Here is a 19,182-nt window from a genome sequence, read left to right as displayed (position 1 = left end):
GGGACCACACGCACGCCAAGAGCCTCTCAACTTCTCCAAGAAAAAGATCGCACCCCACAGGCCTTGTCACATCCTGTTCACTCAGTCCTTTGCTCACTGTGCCCAGAGATCAGGGAAGGGAAAGAGGAGCAGACACCCTCACAGATTTCCCAGCACACCCACATCCTGCTGCTTCAGACCCGGTCCAGACCCACTCTCAGCCTCATCTCCCGCAACATCTCCTCACGCCCCATGCTCTAGCTATGATGATATCCACCTCCTGTCCTCTGATCCATCATCCTGTCTGTCAACTCTGGGCCTGAGCACGCGAAGTTCCCTCTGCCTGAACTGCTCCCCTCCACTCTGCCTGGCTGACTCCCCCTCAGCCTTTAGGTCTAACTTAGATATCACTTTCTGTATTTGTTTCACAAACGAATACTGAGTATCTGTGTGCCAGGCTCTGTTCTAGCCACTAGGGATAGAGCTGGAACTGACAGTCAAGAAGCCTACACTGACCCCTGGGAACCCAGGTAGGGCCCTTGCTCATTTGTTCCCAGCACTATCCTCTGCTTCTATCAAACCAGGTCATCATTGCCTGGAAATGTAACCATCACCTTCCACTCACTCCCCAAGGGCAGAGACCAATTCTACCAGTTTCAACTAACTTGGAAATGCCTCGCCCCAAACTGATGTTCAGGAAATTTATGTGGCATGCCTAAACCACAGGATGGAGAGGACGATGGATTGACTAAGCCCCCCTCTGGCTGGGTCCCTGCCCACCCTCACCTTCAAAGAGACGTCAGCCAGGATGTGGTGGGGCAGCTGTGAGTACATGAGTCCCAGGCCCACGATGGCCTCCAGCTCACCCAGGTCGGCTGCATGTTCCAGATGGAAGACGGCCGACTCGCGGTCCCACTCCTCATCCTTCTCACAGAAGCGCCCACCCTCATGGTAGCGTACCATGGCCAGATGGACCTGCCACACAGACTTCACTGTTGGTCCGGCTATCTGGAAGGCCAAAGCCGCACCCAAGGGCCGCCCAGCCAGCCTGGGGAGGAAGTGATTAGTGGAGGAGAGGCATGAGCCGGGGGCTCCGGGTTAGTGCAGACAGGGCTCTGAAACGGGCATCACCGGTACCTTCCCCAAAATGGACTTCCCGATTTTCTTTTCAAGGTCCAGAGCATTAAGCCTTTGCATCTCCAGGGCCACAGTTGAAGGCCTCGGCAGGTGGAGGCGGGAGGAGTTGAGGAGATTCCACTTCTCCACACAGACCTGAGGGAAAGAACCGGGCATGGAGAAGTTTATAGGCCAGACAAGTGAGGAGCAGAGGATGGACACATTGTCACCAGCCCCCAGCTGCTCCTACTGCACAAAAAGGCTGGCAAGTTCAGGGGTGTGGGGAGCGAACCCTTATGGTGTCAAGTTTTCTTCAACAAACACAACTTCATTTCTAATCACTCACATTCCGCCAGCTTGTGGGTGCTGAGGGAATATTATAGCAACAGGCCACACAGGCTAGCAGAATGGACTGCAGCAGCCCAAAGAAGCATTTCCCCCTCATCTATCAATCAGGGTTTGGTTGGGGAAGTTGGACCCTAAGTTGCTCCCTTTGCCAGCTTCCCATACAAGGCACCAGGAGAGTCTGGCTTCAGACCGTGCAGCAAATCCACTTTGTTTTCCTCTGTGCATCACCACAGTGCTGTGGGCAACAGCAACAGCATGCTTTGGGGAATGGGTTTAAAAAACACATGACGTCTCCAGCTAAAGACACCTGGTCAAAAGGTTCCAGCAGGACAGAGCCAGGCAGCTGAGCATGTGTGTGCATGTGTGCCCTAAACACCCTAGAATGTACAGGGCAGTCCCCCAACAAAGAATGTTCCAGCCCAGAACGTCAGTGGTGCTGCAGGTAAGCAACCACGCTCCATTCACACTGAGACCTTGACCCGACTGAGAAATGCCACGTGGTAAATAATACCACGTGGTAAATAATTTTCGTTCTGGAAGGGGCAACAGTCAAGCCTGCTGTGGTGATCAGGGAAGGCTCCTGGAGGAGGTGCCACTGGGGTCCAGTCTGGAGAGCAGGCAGGCTCTGACGAGATACGACCAGAGGGGGAGGAAGGACCTTGCAGGTGGGAGACCTGCCTCAGCAGGGGCTCCAAGGTGAGAGGTTCAAAGTGTGTTTCAGAGTCAGCTAGAGAAGAGCGTTCCCGAGGGCTGGTCTTTCCCACAACTGCCTGATGACAACGATCACCCGAGATGCTTCTTGGAAATATTAGCCTGGGGAACACTGCTGAAGACCCCCATTTTCTCATACGTAAAATGGGGATGAACAGCGTTAGCCTGTTTCATTGAGTGGTTGCAAGAAGCAAATTAATTGATACTCTAAGGCACTTATATGGGCATGACTTTAACATGTGAGCTGTGGCTGTTGTAATTTCTGCTCCAGGATGGAGCTATTCTAGTCTTCTCTAACCTTCCCCACAGATACCCCAGCATCCCACCCAGGAGCTCAGAAAGTATTTGCTAAGGGGAGTGGCTCCTTTGCATCCATCATGTTTCTTTAGGAGACGTGTGAGGCACCTGGGCAGGCAGCAGCGACATGAGGCAGGAGAAACAGAAACAGAGCCTGGAAAAGGCAAGCATGCAGCCACGACAAGGATTCCTGGGGGTACATTACCCGTCCGCAGCTGCCCAGGCTGTCTTCATCCGACTCATACCTCCGGGTGCCGTTTGAGTGGCCCTGATGGAGGCAGAGAGTAGAGTGATCCAAAGAGCAGTAATTCTTCCCAAAAATCTCCTCCTGGGGAACTGGCCCAGCCCTCCCAGGGGAGCCTCTTCCTAGGGGGCAGGTCCAGCCCTCCCAAGGGACCCTCCTCTCAGGGAACCGGCTCAGCTCCCCCAGGGGAAGCTGGAACCCTTGTCTGCCAAGCAGAGAGGATGCTGGGTAGATGCAGGACCAATGTGCTGGGGTGGCCACGGCCTTCGTCTTGCTCTCTCTGTGTGCAAAGATGGAACTGACTCAAAGGTACAGGATCCTGGCAGACAGGCACCAGAAAAACTCGGCCAAGTCCTTCCCCCAGCCGAAGTTTCCTGGCATGTCTTTATTCACAGTAACAAAGCTGAGAACAGAGGGCTCGCAGTAAGATTGGCCTTGATGCTCAGGCTCAATCTTGGCTCCTGGCAAAACCTCTAAATGGCTGGCACTGTCCAAGGCCACCCTCACCAGAATGCTGCTGGAAGGAGGCCTCAGGAAAGTGGCCTCTAGGGCTCTCCCCAGGGCTTGCCCGAATCCCGTGCCTGTGAGCTGGGCCCTCCAACCTACACCAGCACCATTCTGGGCTATTATCCAGCTTCCACTCTGCTTAGCAACCAGAGGTCCCAGCTTCACCACTACAGCTGTCCACCATTTTCAACCTTGGGTCTAATCCTCCATACTTGTCCCCTTACTAAACCTACTGGTCCACATTCCCTGTTTTGTCTTCTGCTCTGCATTTATCTTGATCTGAAATGATCTTACTTATTAATTTACTTGTTACATTCTTACATCCCACTCACATCCCCCCCACCTCTCTATCCTCCCTGACAGAGAGACGACAGGCAACTCTGGTCTCATTTTCTACAGGTTCCTTACGTGTTCTTGGGGCTCTGGGTCATCCAGCTCACCCCGCTTCTCACTGGGGTATCCGCTGTCCCCACTGTTCTCAGAGTCCTGTGGAGAGAAGATGGCCCTAGGGTCTCAGCGGCCCTTGGAGTACCTGGTGGTATGACAACATCTGGACATCCCAGCCATTTGCCTTCTCCCCTTTGTCCTATCACCTCACTTAACATTCTCTTCGTCCTGCCCTTGCTGGTTGGGTGACAAGGGAGCAGGAGAAAGTAGTGGTGAAGAGCTTGGGCTCTAGAGCCACAGTGCCTGAGCTCACATCTGAGCTTTGTGACTCATCGGCTGTGACCTTGGGCAGTTGCTCACCCTCTCTGAGCTTTGGTTTCCTTAGCTATGGGGATTCATGAGAGCACCTATATCAAAGTGCTGTGAGGATGAAATGAGGAGTTACACTCAGAGTGTGGCTCGGAGTAAGTGCTGTTATTGAGAGTGGCTGACCCATTTCACAGGTGGAGAGACAAAGGCTGGTTCAAGAGCTATGGACAAAAATGCAGGACTGGGCACAACATTTACTACAACTAAGCCCTCTGCCAAAACTGCACAAGTCACCGGGGCTTATTTTTTATTCTTCTAGCTCTGAGTTCGGTTGTGAAAGGGAACCTGGTATAAATCAGAATCTCTACAACTTCAGTCATTTGTCTACTAACGCTGGGTTCAGGCCCCGTCTGCATGTTACCGGCATCACCATCCAGCTAATACTTTCACTTTTTCCCTTCTTTATTCTACTCAGAAGTATTTCTAACACGCAAATAAGAACAGAGAACACCAAGACGAACTCCTCTGCATCTATCACCCAGCTTTGTCGACCCTTAACATGAGACCTTCGTTAATCCTTGGCCTCTGGTTTGTCCAGGGACCCTTCCACCGGAGGAGCTACGTATCCTGAAAAGGCCCCTCCCAGGTTTCTAGAAGCTCTACAAGCTTCCCTCCCAACACTTTGCTCTGTGTGGGCTGACAGCCTATTCTGTTTTTTTATTTTACTTTTTTTAAAGATTTTATTTTTTCCCTTTTTCTCCACTAAGCCCCCCAGTACATTGTTGTATATTCTTCGTTGTGGGTCCTTCTAGTTGTGGCATGTGGGATGCTGCCTCAGTGTGGTTTGATGAGCAGTGCCATGTCCGCACCCAGGATTCGAACCAATGACACATTGGGCCACTTGCAGTGGAGCACATGAACTTAACCACTCGGCCATGGGGCCAGCCCCATTTTTTTTAATACTTTAATTTTTAAAACGGAAGTATAATTTACAGACAACCAAATGGAAGTGTTCAGTGTGCTGAGTGAAAGGCTGCTTTTGAAAACAGCCTGCAGGCCATACCCAGAACCCCCAGACAGCCTGCTCCTTGCACCTCGTCCACCTCACAACTTTGGGCCCCTTTGTGGCCCCTTTTGGAACCACTGCCAAGCCGAGCAACAGAGTCTTACTCAAACCCCAGCTCAACAACTTCCCAGCTCTGGGACCTCAGGCGAGGCCATCAACCTCTCCAAACCTCAGTTTCCTCATCTGAAAAACAGGCAGTGCATACCACAAGGTGAGGAAGAGAAGGCAGCAGAGGACAGCAGTGCCGAGGGTGGGTCTGAGGCCAGACGGCCTGGATTTGAACCCTGGCTCCAACACTGAGTGACCGTGAGCAAGTAGCCTCCTTTTCTGTGCCTCAGTTTCCTCATCTCTAAATAGGGATGATGAGAGTCCTGCCCAAGCAGCTGCTAATGCTGGGATAAGCAGCAGGCGCCCAAGGGATGGGTGGGAGGGGACCTTCCACCAAGCTAATCTTTTGAACTTTCACCTTTGGAACCATGAGAATATATGACCTATTCTGAAATTCTAAAATACATTCTGATTCTAGGTTAAAACCTACTCTAAGAGGAATAAAAAATGATATCCATCTCATAGGTTGTTGTGAGGATTAAATGAGAGCATCTGCCAAGCTCTTAAAACAGCATCTGACCATAGTCCTCCACACCTGTCAGCTATTCTTATTTTTTTCTTCCACTCAAGGACTCTGAAAAGCAGTCAAGAGCGAACTGAACCCTTTGGAGCCATCTGAGGCTACAGCACAAAGTGATCTTGGGGTCTGTGCAAGTGTGCTACTTCTGCAAAGTCTGTTTAGAAAATTCCCATGAATTTTTAATTTGACACCATATTATGTTTGCCTGAATGCAGATACAATGTCTTCGGTTTCTTACCACTGAGTCACCAAGAGGCTGCAGGAAACCTGGCCTGTGTATCTGACCCTTGATTATCACACATCTGAGACCCAGGACAGCCCCCTTCCCCCAAGACAGCTGTCCACACAGGTGTGGCCAAACCCCCCAGGGCTGAGCCCGGCACTTACCAGAAGCTCACACTGCTGCTGATTGGGACACACTCTGCTCTAACCATCTCCAGGAACTGGAATGGACCCAGCACTTCCCAAAGGAAACTGCTGCTTTGGGGAGGAGGCTGAGATCCACCTGCATTCCCTTGTGCCCTCCTGGCAGTGCCGGGAGCAGCCTTGGGCTGCCCACCTGAGCCTGAGGATGGGCCCTCAGTTCTCGCTCCTCCCAGCCCTGCGCTCTCTGTCCCTCTCCACTCACCCGGTGGTTGTCCAGATGGTCGTGGTCTCGGGGTGTCATGTTATCGAGGTCACTGAACACAGGCCAATCTGGGCAGGGAAATAACAGAGGGATGAGCTGACTCCACCACTGGAATAGTTCACAAGACCAACCTTCGGCCTATAGCTGACCGCATCTGCCACCAAGCCTTTTTTTCTTTTAAATTTTTAGAGAAAGGTGCAAAAATGGAAGAAGAACGTCGTCAGCACCCAGAGGGCTACAGTTCTTCCTTGAGAACTTTCTCTGAGTCTGGCACTTGTCAGCAGTGGGGCCTTGAGCAAGCAGCTTAACCTCGTGCACCCTCAGGGTTATCAAACGCAAATATACTTGCCTGACGTGTTTGTAAGCACACGCACTTGGCCCATGGATGGCCCTCAGTGAGGTACACTTGTGAAGGAAGAAAAGCCATTTGTACGTTCGGGACCCAATGGGTAGCTACAACCGGGAGAAGCCCAGATGACTTAAAAACCAACCACTTCCTGGTGGTTCCGCCTCTAGCCCCGCCTCGAGCTCCCGTGAGCAAAATCTGGCTTGTCTACCATTTCTTACCCAGTTTTTACATTTTTAAATGGTCCAAAAAGCAAAAGAAGAATATTTTGTGGTATGTGAAAATTATACAAAGTTTAAAATCCAAGGTCCATAACTAGAGTTTTACTGGAACGCTGCCACGCCTATTCATTTAGGTATTGTCTGCGGCTGTGCTCATGCTGCAAACGCAGAAACCCTACAGCCCCCAAAGCCTAAAACCTTTATTCTCTGCCTTTTAAGAAAAAGCTTGTTGACTCCTGCTCCATACTATTCCCCAGGCCTTCTAGTAGAGATGTACAAAAAGGCTTCTTTACCCTTTGACATGTCAGTCCTCCTCTCCTGCTCCCCCGCAGCCTCCCCCAGCTGAATAAACGGCCACACGGTCCTTCCAGGCAAAACCTGAGAGTCAGCCTTGCCTCCCCTCTTTCCTGCAGAACTCCTGCCACATCATGAGCAAACTGTCACTTCAACTTCAGAAATAATGATTTACTTTTTCTCTTTTGACCTATTATGATGCTTATCAATTTCCTCATGTTGAACAACCCTCAGAGTCCTACAAAAACCCTATCTGACCATGGCAGGCGATTCTTTTAAGATACTACTAGTCTTTACGTGTTAATACCTTATTTAGAATTTTTGTATTATATATTTATTTTTTGCATTGTATATTTATATCTATAACTCACATTAGGATATAGTTTTCTTTTCTGGTGTTTCGTCAAATTTTGGTATAAAAGTTTTGCTACTTTCATAACACACACTGAAAAATATTACCTTGTTTTCTACAATACGAGTTGTTTTTAGCATTTGGATGACGTGCTGATCCTTGTACTTTTCCCCCTGAATTTTCTCATGTCTATCAACGGTCCCATCAATCTTTTGAAAGTTTACTCAAAGAACTCAACCATAAAACCATCTGGGCCATGAATCTTTTTGGTCAGCAAGTCTCATAAAGTAAGTGAAAGCCAGTTTAGCTCTGCCCTACCCAGTGCTTGTGCCCTCCAACCACACTGACCAGAGACCAAACCATCACTCACGGAGGTGGTCCAGTTTCTGGCTGTGTGGCGTGGCCGAAGATGGGGAGGAAGGGAGAGAGTCGAAGGTCACGTCGCTCATGTTCTCGTCTCCGGAGTTCTCTGAAAGGCGAAGGAGCAGTGGAGGCCGGCTCCCAGACAGGGTCCTTACTCGGGGGCTTCCACACTTTTCCTCTGTTCCCCTCAAGATGGTCTTGGCAGATTGCTGGAGAATTAACAGGGACATTCATGTCACACAGGCACCCCCTGGGAATGAGGGGCCCTTCCTGTTGCCTGTTGTTTCCCTGAAACCTGAGGCCCTGTCAGCCACAGCTCCCATATGTACCTGTTTGGGGACTGGCAGAAAATCCAAAAATAATCAGTGGGGGATTAACCCAAAAGCCTCTCAGAAGGGGCATCTGGAACAGGAGCTCAAAGGGTCTGCCAGCCAGCATTCTCAAAAGTGCTGACCACACTTTACAGTTCTGAACTGGGGAATACACGTCACTATATATCCAGAATCCCAAGTTGGTCTTTGCCAATATTCTTTTTTTTTTTTTTTGAGGAAGATTAGCCCTGAGCTAACTACTGCCAGTCCTCCTCTTTTTGCTGAGGAAGCCTGGCCCTGAGCTAACATCCGTGCCCATCTTCCTCTACTTTATATGTGGGATGCCTGCCACAGCATGGCGTGCCAAGCGGTGCTAAGTCCGCACCCCGGATCCGAACCGGCGAACTGGGTCGCCGAGAAGCGGAACATGCGAACTTAACCGCTGCGCCACCAGGCCGGCCCCGCCAATATTCTCTTGTATCTGGTCCTGGGAGTGGAGGTGGGATGGGCACATCCTGGACACAGCAAGGTGCCCGAAGAGCCAGGTCCCACTCTAGTCCAGTCATGTGTCAGCGCCCCACACAAACACATACAAACACACACACCACACACCTCGCTCACTATCTCTACACATATAGTCCCTTCACTCTGGTCAAAAGTGGGCCCAAGTCAAGCAGACTCCAGTTACTCTGGCGGCAACACTCAGGAAGGCTTTGTGCACTGATTTGGGAGGGACGAGGGGCGCGGATAGGACCAAGATCCTTCCAGCCCTGACACTTTTCAAGTAAGCATCAGCAGGGCCTGGGCCATCATCACACAGAGAAGCATGGTGTGCTGGTCCTGGCAGCAGAAATACCCCGCCAGTCCAAGCAGGCTCACGCCGGGCACTCACCAGCAGCTTGGTGTTCTGATTCACTGCATCCTTCTCTCTCGGCGAGAGGTCGAAGGGCGTGAGGCCCATGCTCTTGCAAATCCGGTTGCAGGCATGAGAGTGGAAGAAGAGAGCCATCCCCCGGACACCTGTGGACAGAGCAGGGGTGTCTGGAGCATTGCTTTGCTTTGTGACAGGGGGTGGGGCAGTGCCAAGCACCAGAAACGTGGCAGGGGCAGGCGTAAAATGTGCAGAACTGGCAGGGGGTCAGAGGTCCCAGGCTCCCATCGCCATGATCTCGGGAAGGTCACTATGCTATCTGGGCCTGTGTTCCTGGGTGTCCAAAGGGCTGGGAGATTTGGGGGAAGGGAAGGGAAGTCCATGGAAACAGGTTTCCCCATCTACCTAGGTTGCCATCTCCAAAGTCAGTGCCCTTCTCGGTGTGGATCTGTGGGTCAGTGTAGAGGTCGCCCACACCCTGGATGTCCACCACAATCAGCTGATGGCCAGAACGCTCAAACGTGAAGTGGCTGAAGGCCTGTGGGGGCAGAAAGAAAAAGGTGACAGCAAGAGGCCAGGCTGTGGGCTGCAGGGTCACTGGCCAGACATTACTCTGAGGGGCTGCGACACCCCAGCTCTGCCCATGGTGGGGGCCTTTGTCTGCAAGGAGGAGCTGTATAGAGGAAAAGACAAAGGAAGCAGCCCTGTTTGATTCAGCAGCAACCTTAGGTTGGCTGACAGAAGCTGGCATCGGGTGACGGGTGTCTTATTACAGAATTTCCTTCAGAATGCTCCATGGGGCTTGAGGGCCCTCTAAGGCTAAGACCCCATCCCCACAGGGACCCTCCTCTCCAGGGGCCTCACCTGTGGTGTCAGGCGCACGTTGTCGTCGCGGACAAAGCCCGAGTTGGAGTTGTACTTGATGTACTTGCCCTCGATATAGTGCTCCAGGTGGAAGAGCGTCTTGCCCGGCCTCTCCTTCAGCTCCACGACGCACATCTGCATGATGTCCACCTGGTGGGAGGGGAAGTGGAGTCAGGTGGAAGGCAGGGCCCAGGTGGGACCCTCCTCTGATGAGAGGCAGGAGCAGAGGGGTTAAGAGGAGCCAGCCTGCCTGGGCTCAGATCCTGGTTCCATCACTTACCAGCTCTGTGGCAGAAGCTGCTGACTGTCCCCAGAATCCATTTTCCCCCTTTCCTTTGAGAATGAAAACTCCTGCTATGGCCTGAATGTGCCCCCCTAAAATTTCTACATTGAAATTCTAACCCTCAAAGGCGATGGTATTCGCAGGTGGAGCCTTTGGGAGGTGAGTAGGTCATGTGGGTGGAGCCCTGATGAATACAATTAATGTTCTTATAAAAGAGACACCACAGAGCTGCCTTGCCTCTTCCCCCATGTGAGGACACAGCAAGAAGGTACCAGCTACGAACCAAGAGGGCCCTCACCAGAACACGACCATGCTAGTGCCTGGATCTTGGACTTCCTAGCATCTAGAACTTAGAGAAATACACTTCTTTTTTTTGTAAGTTATCCAGTCTGTGGTATTTTGTTATAGCAGCACGAATGGATGAAGACAACCACCATCCTTGAGTTTGTTTTTTTTTTTTAGGAAGATTAGCTCTGAGCTAACATCTGCCACCAATCTTCCTCTTTTTGCTGAGGAAGACTGGCCCTGAGCTAACATCCATGCCCATCTTCCTCTACTTTATACGTGGGACACCTACCCCAGTATGGCTTGCCAAGCGGTGCCATGTCTGCACCCGGGATCTGAACCAGTGAACCCCGGGCTGCCGAAGTGGAACTTGTGCACTTAACCGCTGTGCCACTGGGCCAGCCCCCCATCCTTGAGTTTTGACTAGAGGCACAGCCATCCAGCAGGGATGACGTCACATGGCTTCCCTTGCAGCTAGGTGTGGCCATGTGACCAAGCCTGGCCAATGGGAAGCGAGCAGCAGTGATGATGCAACTCCAGCCTGCCCTCCCCTTCTCCGGCCTTCCTGAGGCTGTAAGGTGGACATCTGCCAGTGAGCCAGAACTGACCACGTGGTCCAGGGCAATCCGCAGGGGATGGCAGAGCAACAAGACAGAAGGAACCAGGCCTCTGCATGACTTAAAGAGGTGAGGCACCAGCCCACCCCGAGCCCCCCACCAAAACAGGAGTGTTAGATGAGAGAGAAAGAAATCATTTTGTGTTAACACACATTTGTGGGTCTGTCTGCTGAGCAACTTAGCCTGTGCCTTACACTAATACTCTGAATCTGGGCAAGTTATTTCATCAATTTGCCTCAGTTTCCTCACCTGTGGAATGGGAATCTCAGACTTAGGACGAGGCTAAAATCCGTTGATGCACAGAAGGTCTGTCAACATTTGCTGACATCATTACCATCAGTAGGGACAATTCTAGAGTAATACATTCCCAACTGTAAACAGTGGTTCTCTCCCTACAATGGGGAATTATGGGGAACTCAGACATTCCCTGCTGAATGTCTTACCAAGTAGGTTTAATTTTGCACACAGAAGAAAATGTACAAGTATGGCATATGGTTGTGAAGTGGGGTAGGGAAGACCTGTGATTCTAATTTGTGATCTGTTACACCAGGATTCGCCCACGGCACCCCAGCCCCCTCAGTGCTACCCAGGACAGAAGGAGCCAGGTCTGGGTTTCCCAAAGAAATGACCATCTGGGGAACTGCCTGTTGAGTCACTAGACAGGCGGACAACAGCGGCAAAGGCGGCAAGGGGCCCAGAGCTGAGAGCTGGGAACCTCCCCAAATGCCGCCTCAGTTCCGAGAACCAGCCTGACGGGAAGGAGCAGCCGGTTCCCAGAGGGTCGCCACCCCAAATGCTGGCTCCATCTCTACAAGGAAGCCTGCAGGGCCAGAGAGTTCACTGGGGGAGGGGAAGGGTCAGGGACCCAGCCTCGAGGGGACAGCCAGTTCCTCCTCAAACAACCACACTCCTGTCCCTTCAGCAATTCAACCAATCACTATTACCTGAGCACCTAGGTGCTGGGATACAAAGTGTACCAGACAGATAAAACCCTGCCCTCGGGGGAGAGAGGCAACTAAAATATTAACTATGTGAACAGGACTCTTTCAGAGAGAGCTAATTGCTCTGAGAAAAAGACACCAGAACAAACAGAACAAGGGGACAGAGGGCGACAGCGGTGCAAGGGCTACTTCATTCATGCACGCAGTCTGGGTGGGGCGGTCTCCCTGAGTAGGTGACATATGAGCTGAGACCTGAACTATGAGAAGGAGATCAACATGCAAGGATAGGGGAACATGAGGGATGCGGTTTGGGGCACAGCCAGGGCAAAGGTCCCGAGGCAGGAACAAACTTAGGGAGGAAGGGAAAGGAGGCCAGGACGGAGTGTAGTGAATTACGGAGGAGGTCACAGCCCCCAAGAGTGGGGACTGTGGCTTCTTGTGTTCATTCCAAGTGCGCTTAATCAAGGACCCTGCGAACAGCAGGCACTCAATAAATTCTCCTGGCTGCTTGAAGTGTGGCTCTCCTGAGGCAGCCAGGAGATAGTGCCTTGTATCTAACAGATGCTCAAACAATGGGAGAGCTGAGCTGTGAATTCAGGCAGGGCAGAGGCGTGGAGACCTGCTTCCCCAAGGAGCCCCGCTTCCTCAAGTGCCTGCAGGCAACAGGAAGTTCTCCTTGGTCTTGAATCGCTCGACATCCTGGGGGTTCAAATGAAGAAGCCCACTGGGCAGGGGCTTGGAAAGCCTGGATTTGAGCCCTGGCTCCCTAAATCCTGGCCCGTTTGGGCAGGTCACTTAATCCCTTTAAGCCCTGGTTCCCCAGGGCCAGATATGGCATCCATTCCTCCTTCCTCCTTCTGTTTTTTCTCGGGAGCCACCAAACTCAGTCCACGTAGTCTGGGTAGAAGGACCCACATTCCTAGCTCTAAGGGTGAGCACATGGCTCAGACCTACCCAATCTGCATATCCCCTCCCTCGGCCATTGTGATTGGCTCAGCAACAGGTATCTGACCTATTCAGAGCCAAGGAAACCCAGTTCTGAGACTTTTATTGGAACTCCTGGGAAAATAGGTGCTGTCATTCCACAAGGCTGCTGAGAAGACAGAAAGCAAGATTGCAGCTGCTGGTGGCCAACATGCCACTGCAAGTCGAGAAGCTGCCTGAGAGTGATGCCAACACAGAACACACACCAAGGCTAGAGATGGAGGAAGATTCCCAATAACCTCAGTTTGGTCCTGAATCCAGCCATGCCTGTGGCCAGCACTGTTTCTCAGTTACATGAGGCAATACATTCCCTTTTTGGATTAAGCCCATGTGAGTGGGTTTCTGTCATTTGCCAACAAAACTCCTGACTGACAGACCCAATCTGTAAATGAGATAAAAACATTCCAACTTCAAACAATCTCAGAGCTGTTTTTAGGAATAAACGACTCTGCATGTAGAGTCCTTGGCCCGTCACACTCAATAAATGACGGTTGTTATTAGCTACTGTTAAGACGGTGCAGAAGAGAACCTGCGACCGGCAACACCATCACCCTCATCTCCAGACACTGTCCCCAGCTGCCCTGGGGTGCGGAGGCGGCAGGCAGGGGTACCACACACCTGCTTGGGGGGCTTGTGCCGATTATACTCCTCTCCCCAGAGCTTGGCCTCCATCTGTAGACACACATCCTCAAAGTACACGTCCCTGTCCACCGACTCAATGTAGCGCTTTGCCACGTAGTTGGAGGCACCCTTCCACTGCTGGGTGTGCAGGAAGTTGGAGAGCTTCTTCCTGGGGAAGAGGCAGCAAGGGGCCCATCTGGGCACTCGGGTCCACCAGGGACCCAGCTGTGGGTGTTCAAGTGAGGGAGACCCTGCCTGACCTGGGTGGCTGGAGCCAGGAACAAAATTCGGGAGCGGGGAGGGGCTTCCCAAGCTCCCTGCGAAGAGGCCTAAGGGACATTGTTAAAGGTTTCCTCTCCCACATCCCTTGGCCCCCAAACCCCAGAGGAGAGATTAGCAGGATACTCCCTGTTCTCCTGGAGCCCATCCCCACAGCCAGGCCTAACCCTGTGGTCCAAGGGAGACCAGATGGAGAGGAGCTTAGGCTACAAGCAGCAGAGGCCACTGTCTCCATTTCTTGGCCAGAAATGTCACAACGCCCCGGCTCTCAGGAGTCTGAGGAAGTCTGGGCAGGGCCCCGAGAGCCAGGCTGAGTCACTTACGTCCTGAAGCACTCCCTCATCGCTCCACGGCCAAAGGGCTGAAAGACACCACACACAGGGTTATCAGTCCCCACGCCCCACCCAGACGCAGCCCTGAGTCAGGAGACTTTCCCCTTGGACATCAGCCACCAAATGGGTGCCCTAGACCTCGTCTCAATCCTAAAATCCCTAGGCCCTCACTCCTATACCCCAGCACCAAAGCCTGATAGAACTGTCAGCCTGGGGGCTGCACAATTGATGAGACCAGCCCATTCTCCAACCCGAGCTGAGTGGAAGAACTCCTAGGGCCAGATGTCATGGGGGTGCAGGGGCAGGGGGACAGCACATATCAAAGGAAGTTTTTGCAGCCCTGTCTGTAACAGGAAAAAAAAAAAAAAGACAACCTAAATGTCCATCAACAGTATAATGGATAAATCAATTAGGTCTATTCATTGGGTGAAATACTATACAGTAACGAGAATGAACAAATTAGTTCTAGCAAAAACTTGTACAAACCTCATGGACAAAATGTTGAGCAAAGGAAGCCACATTCAAAAGAATACATACTGTGTGGCTCCGTTTGTATGGAGTACAAAAATAGGCAAAACGAATCTAGGGCGACAGAATTCAGGGCGCTGCTTACCCTTCGGGGTAGAGGAGTAGTGACTGGGGCTGAGCAGACTTCTGAGGGTGCTGGGGATGTTGTATGTCTTGATCTGGGTGCTGGTTACACAGTGTGTTCACTTTGTGAAACTCATCAAGTTGTACACTTTTCTGAGTGCGTGATACACTAAAAAATGTTTCACAAAACAATCCTTACCCTTACTATACAAGAAGGAAGTTCTCTATTTCCTAGTCTACTTCTTTTTTTTCAAAAAGGCTGACTATAAGCCACTGAATTCATTTAACAACTCAGTAATAGGTGGTGCTCTGCCATTTTTGAAAATGGATAGACACATTTACGGTCAACTGATTTTTTTTTGGTGAACTGATTTTTGAGAAGAGTACTGTAGGGAAGCAGAATTTGCTACCTCAAAATGTGTCTATTTGGCTTGATTATTTTCAAGAACAAAAGACTCAGGAAGAAACTCTGAACTTCCCCTAACTGACTAAAAGAATTTAAGATAGAAGGCCTGTTACCGGAAGGAGCTATCACCATAGAGAACTATAGTGTGATATGATCTAAGTGTGGTAGACAGAGAGGAACCTAGCAAGGCCAACTCGATCAAAGTTCTCTCCATGTCTCTGCCAGGCATGACAAACATTTGTTTACCAAACATTTGCTTTTCCATCTCTATGTGAACTGCCTTCCTCCCCTTCGAAGTCCCAAACCACTATCCCCAAAATCTTCCTTCGTCTTTAGCTGAAGATGGTATTTAAGGTGGTGGCTTTAACCATCTCAGTGTTACTCAGTTTTCCTGGGTTTCTCCCATGTATACATCTTATTAACCTTTGTTTGATTTCCTCCTATTATGCCGTCTCATGTCAATTTAATTCTTAGATGAGCTAGAAGAACCTGGAAGGGTAGAGGAAAATTTCTTCTTCTCCTACAGGGCCAAGAAGAATCTTTTTTTGAGATAAGATATATGATTAACATATGAAACATCCAGAACAGGTAAGTCTATAGAGACGGAAGGTAGAGTAGTGGTTTCCCAGAGCTGGAGGCAGATGGGGAAATTGGGGACTGACTGCTAATGGGTACATACAGGGTTTCTTTTGAAATGGTAAAATTGCTCTGGAATTGATTGTGGTGATGGTCGCACATCTCTGTGAATCCACTAAAAACCAGTGCACTGTATACTTTAAGTGGGTATGGTGTATGGTGTGTGAATTATCTCTCAATAAAGCTATTACAAAAAATAAAATAAATATCCAATAATATAAAGAATCCCCCAAAGTTAAAAAAATAAAGAGGGTGTGGAAGGGAGGGAGCAAGAACCCAAGTGGGCTTGAGAAAAATCCCCACTCAGCCCTGTCCCCACTGGGCTGGAGGCTCTGCTCACCTGAGACGCCATCTTGATCAGAACTTCATCTTCCAGCCACTCCCCAGTAACAGCGTTGTACCTGCAGAGACCAGAACCCACCCAAGGCGTCCATAACCTGATCTTCTCACTCACTGGCTAAAGGTGAAAGACCTTTCTGGGCTCCCCACTGCCCTAGGGATCAAGCCTATTCTCTACCTGCAGGCAGCCAACCTCCTGGGTTGGGACTGCAGACTCTCCCTCCCTCCCAGACCCCCACCACATTGGCCTCCTTCCCTTTCCTCAAACGCAGGTGTTCCCTCTCCACTGTGTCCCCGGGGCACTGAGTGCTGTGCTGTGGGCAGGCTTGGTCTCTGTCTGGCTCTCCACTGAACAGTAACTCCACAAGGCAGGCCCGTGTCTGTCTTGTTCACTGCAGGGCTTGGTGTGTGTGGATGCTTAATAAATGCATGTTGGATAAACGACTGAACAAATAAATATGCTTATTATAACTGGTCTACATAACAAATGGCAGGTCCCAGGAGGGGAGATGGCAGCCTCAACCTTGCCAGGCACCTGTGCGAGGCCCAGCCCAGGCAGCTGGGTGCATCTCCTGCAGACCATCTGGGTGCAGGCAGGGGTGGGGGAGGGTCTTGCCTCTCAGTCCATCCAGGAAAGGGGCTGCTGGATGCACACCCAAGGCAGAGAGGGATGGAGAGGGCTCCAGAACGTTTCCATGTCTCCTTTCCCGGGAGTTCTCCCTCCCAGAGCCGATCTGCCCCTAGGCCTGCCTGGGCCTCAGACAGGTTTGCCTGGTAGAAAGCTCTTCAGCTCAGTAAATCCCTAAAGTCTAACATGTCCCCTGGGGCTGAGGTGTTGTTAGCTCTAGCAGGTGCTGCCCTGGCCCACCCTTCAGCGAGGGGGCGGGGGCCAGAACACTCCCAGTTCATGAGAACAGGCTTCTCGGAGTCTGAAACCTCCATGAAGAACAACAAGCAGAGGCCTGGCAGGTAACCGCCCCCAGGCCCAGAGCAAGGAAAGTTCCTCAGAGCTGCAGCTCGATGGCAAACAGCCCACGGCAAGCATTGTGCTCAGTAAATAACAGCAGTGATGATTATTATTACTACGTAGAGATCAAGGCAAAGGAAGCAGTCCTCCCCCACCTGCAAGAGATTGAAAACTGAGAGGCGCCCAGAAGTCAGGCCAGGGAGGAGTTAGGCGACATCAGCGTGATCTTAATCGTTCTTCATAACCACCGACATCACACAGGTCAGAGTTGCTCAAAGCTCAGTGAGCATTCACCATACGGTGGGTGCCTAAACAGAGCTCTTCAATCAACCTTCACAGCAGCCCTGAGATCGGTACAATTATTGCGCCCACGTTCCAGACATGAAAACTGAGGCTCAGACAGGTGAAGTAATCAGCCTGAGAGACAAGATTCAAACCCGGGTCAGTTTCAACCAGAACCCGGCTCTTAACCAGCCTGGGGACAACCCATGTGAACAGGAAATGTGCCCCATTAATGGCTGTCTTGCCCCAGAGCTCTTTAAAAACCAGGGATGGAGGAGGGAGCCTCCAATTTAGAAATCTCTGGGGGTTCTGGCCATCAATGCCTGACATCCCTCTGGTGGCAGCCAGGGCAGATGAAGTCAGCCGCTTTGGTTAGGAAATAAACACAGTTTGGCCTGGTTCCTGGTTCCCAGTCCCCGCGGACTCCAAGACACACAGGGCCAGCCCAGCCTGTGGATCCTGCCTTTCCAGGGGCTTCCCTGTGTTGCTTGTGTCCTCAGCCTGAAGGCCATGTGTCACCAACCAGCCACCACGCTGCCCTTATAAAGGCAGGAAGAAACAGAGTTCGTACCTTGCCCTGCTGGGGCCCCCAAGAATGCTGACCTTGGCTGCCAGCACAGACCCCAGAGCCTACTAGGAGGTGGGCCTCCAGGGGTAGGGAGGGGGTGCCTGCCAGGCTCTAAGCCATCTTCTCACAGAGTGGGAGCAGGAATACATTGCAGAAAGGTGGAGAAGCCTCCACGGTTTCTGCCTGCCTAGCATCAGCTCCCCCTTCTTCTAGTAACAGCACCCCCACCCCAATTTTCCTTTGGGGAACCACCATCCTCCATTCTCAGAATATGTGGTCTGGGTGGAGCTGATCCCCTAGCACCTTCTGTCTTGTAGTATGTGGTCTAGTCCTGGCCAATCAGAACAAAGCTCCCTGAAACAATGACTGGTTCGGACATGGGCATATAACTAAAGCCAGGCCAATGAGATTCACATATGGAACTTTTATTTAAAAAAAATTGAGAGAGAAAAAATCCTTTCCATTGGGTGAGATGAAATGTGGGGCTCCCGAGGGTCATCTGTACCACTGATATAAGAGAGTCTATCTGAGGTCAAAGCGAAAAGCCTCCTTGGAGCATCTGGAACCAGCCATGCCTGAAGCCTCCCTATATGAGCCAAATATTCCCTTCTATGCTTAAGCCACTGTGAGTTGCATTTCTGTCACTTGCATTTGAAACAGAGTTCTGACTAATTCAAAGACACTGTATTGAAAGTCAGAAGGTTAGCTTATTAACTACATGGCTGACCCTAGGCAAACTTCTCTCTCCCCTGGAGCAATGAAGGGAACTGAGAGGGTTGGTCTGGATGACTCAGAGCTGGTAGCATCTACAGAGGTCACAGGACAGAGGGCAGGCTCCAGGGCAAGTCCATGAGTTCTCTAAAATTATAAGCAAATTATACATACGTGTGCAACTTTCTGAGCTGGCCCTCATCAGATTCTGAAAGGGGTCTCAAATGCTTGAAACAATTCCTACTTCAGGCTTTTTTAAATGAGTAAATATACACAGAGTGTTTAAAACAGTGCCTGGCACATGGAAGATTCAATTAATAAGGGCCACCATCATCATTGTCATCCATATTATTTTATTAGTGGTGGTGTTTTGTGGTTTTTGTTGCTACTTCTTCCTGAAACCCCCTGAAAACACTCTTCTGTCCCTCTGCCTCTTCCAGTAGGGACTCTAGACGCTCCCAGTTCCATTTTGTGAATCCTCCTGGGGCCAAGGCATTG

The 19,182-nt window shown here is 50.9% G+C and overlaps 1 protein-coding gene across 11 annotated transcripts in view; it reads right to left on the bottom strand.

Moving 5' to 3' along the window:
• The window catches only part of EEF2K (eukaryotic elongation factor 2 kinase), a 59,622-nt gene that overhangs the window by 13,116 nt on the left and 27,324 nt on the right, over positions 1 to 19,182 (bottom strand). For 7 of the 11 annotated variants that reach the window (XM_070566548.1, XM_070566551.1, XM_070566546.1 and 4 more), the window contains exons 4-15: positions 16,158 to 16,218; positions 14,176 to 14,213; positions 13,571 to 13,742; positions 9,843 to 9,992; positions 9,384 to 9,516; positions 9,000 to 9,127; positions 7,804 to 8,005; positions 6,221 to 6,288; positions 3,611 to 3,688; positions 2,657 to 2,719; positions 1,117 to 1,251; positions 766 to 954 (exon numbers count right to left, since the gene is read on the bottom strand). In XM_070566548.1, coding sequence (XP_070422649.1) covers positions 766 to 954; positions 1,117 to 1,251; positions 2,657 to 2,719; positions 3,611 to 3,688; positions 6,221 to 6,288; positions 7,804 to 8,005; positions 9,000 to 9,127; positions 9,384 to 9,516; positions 9,843 to 9,992; positions 13,571 to 13,742; positions 14,176 to 14,213; positions 16,158 to 16,218 — 1,417 coding nt within the window. The remainder of the gene's footprint in view (positions 1 to 765; positions 955 to 1,116; positions 1,252 to 2,656; positions 2,720 to 3,610; positions 3,689 to 6,220; positions 6,289 to 7,803; positions 8,006 to 8,999; positions 9,128 to 9,383; positions 9,517 to 9,842; positions 9,993 to 13,570; positions 13,743 to 14,175; positions 14,214 to 16,157; positions 16,219 to 19,182) is intronic. The other 4 variants (XM_070566556.1, XM_070566554.1, XM_070566553.1 and 1 more) reach the window with 1 other exon arrangement.

Source organism: Equus przewalskii, chromosome 12, assembly GCF_037783145.1.
Source record: "Equus przewalskii isolate Varuska chromosome 12, EquPr2, whole genome shotgun sequence".
Taxonomy (NCBI): Eukaryota; Metazoa; Chordata; class Mammalia; order Perissodactyla; family Equidae; genus Equus; species Equus przewalskii.
Note: the sequence above shows the minus strand (reverse complement) of the source record. Positions and strands in the feature narration are given on the sequence as shown.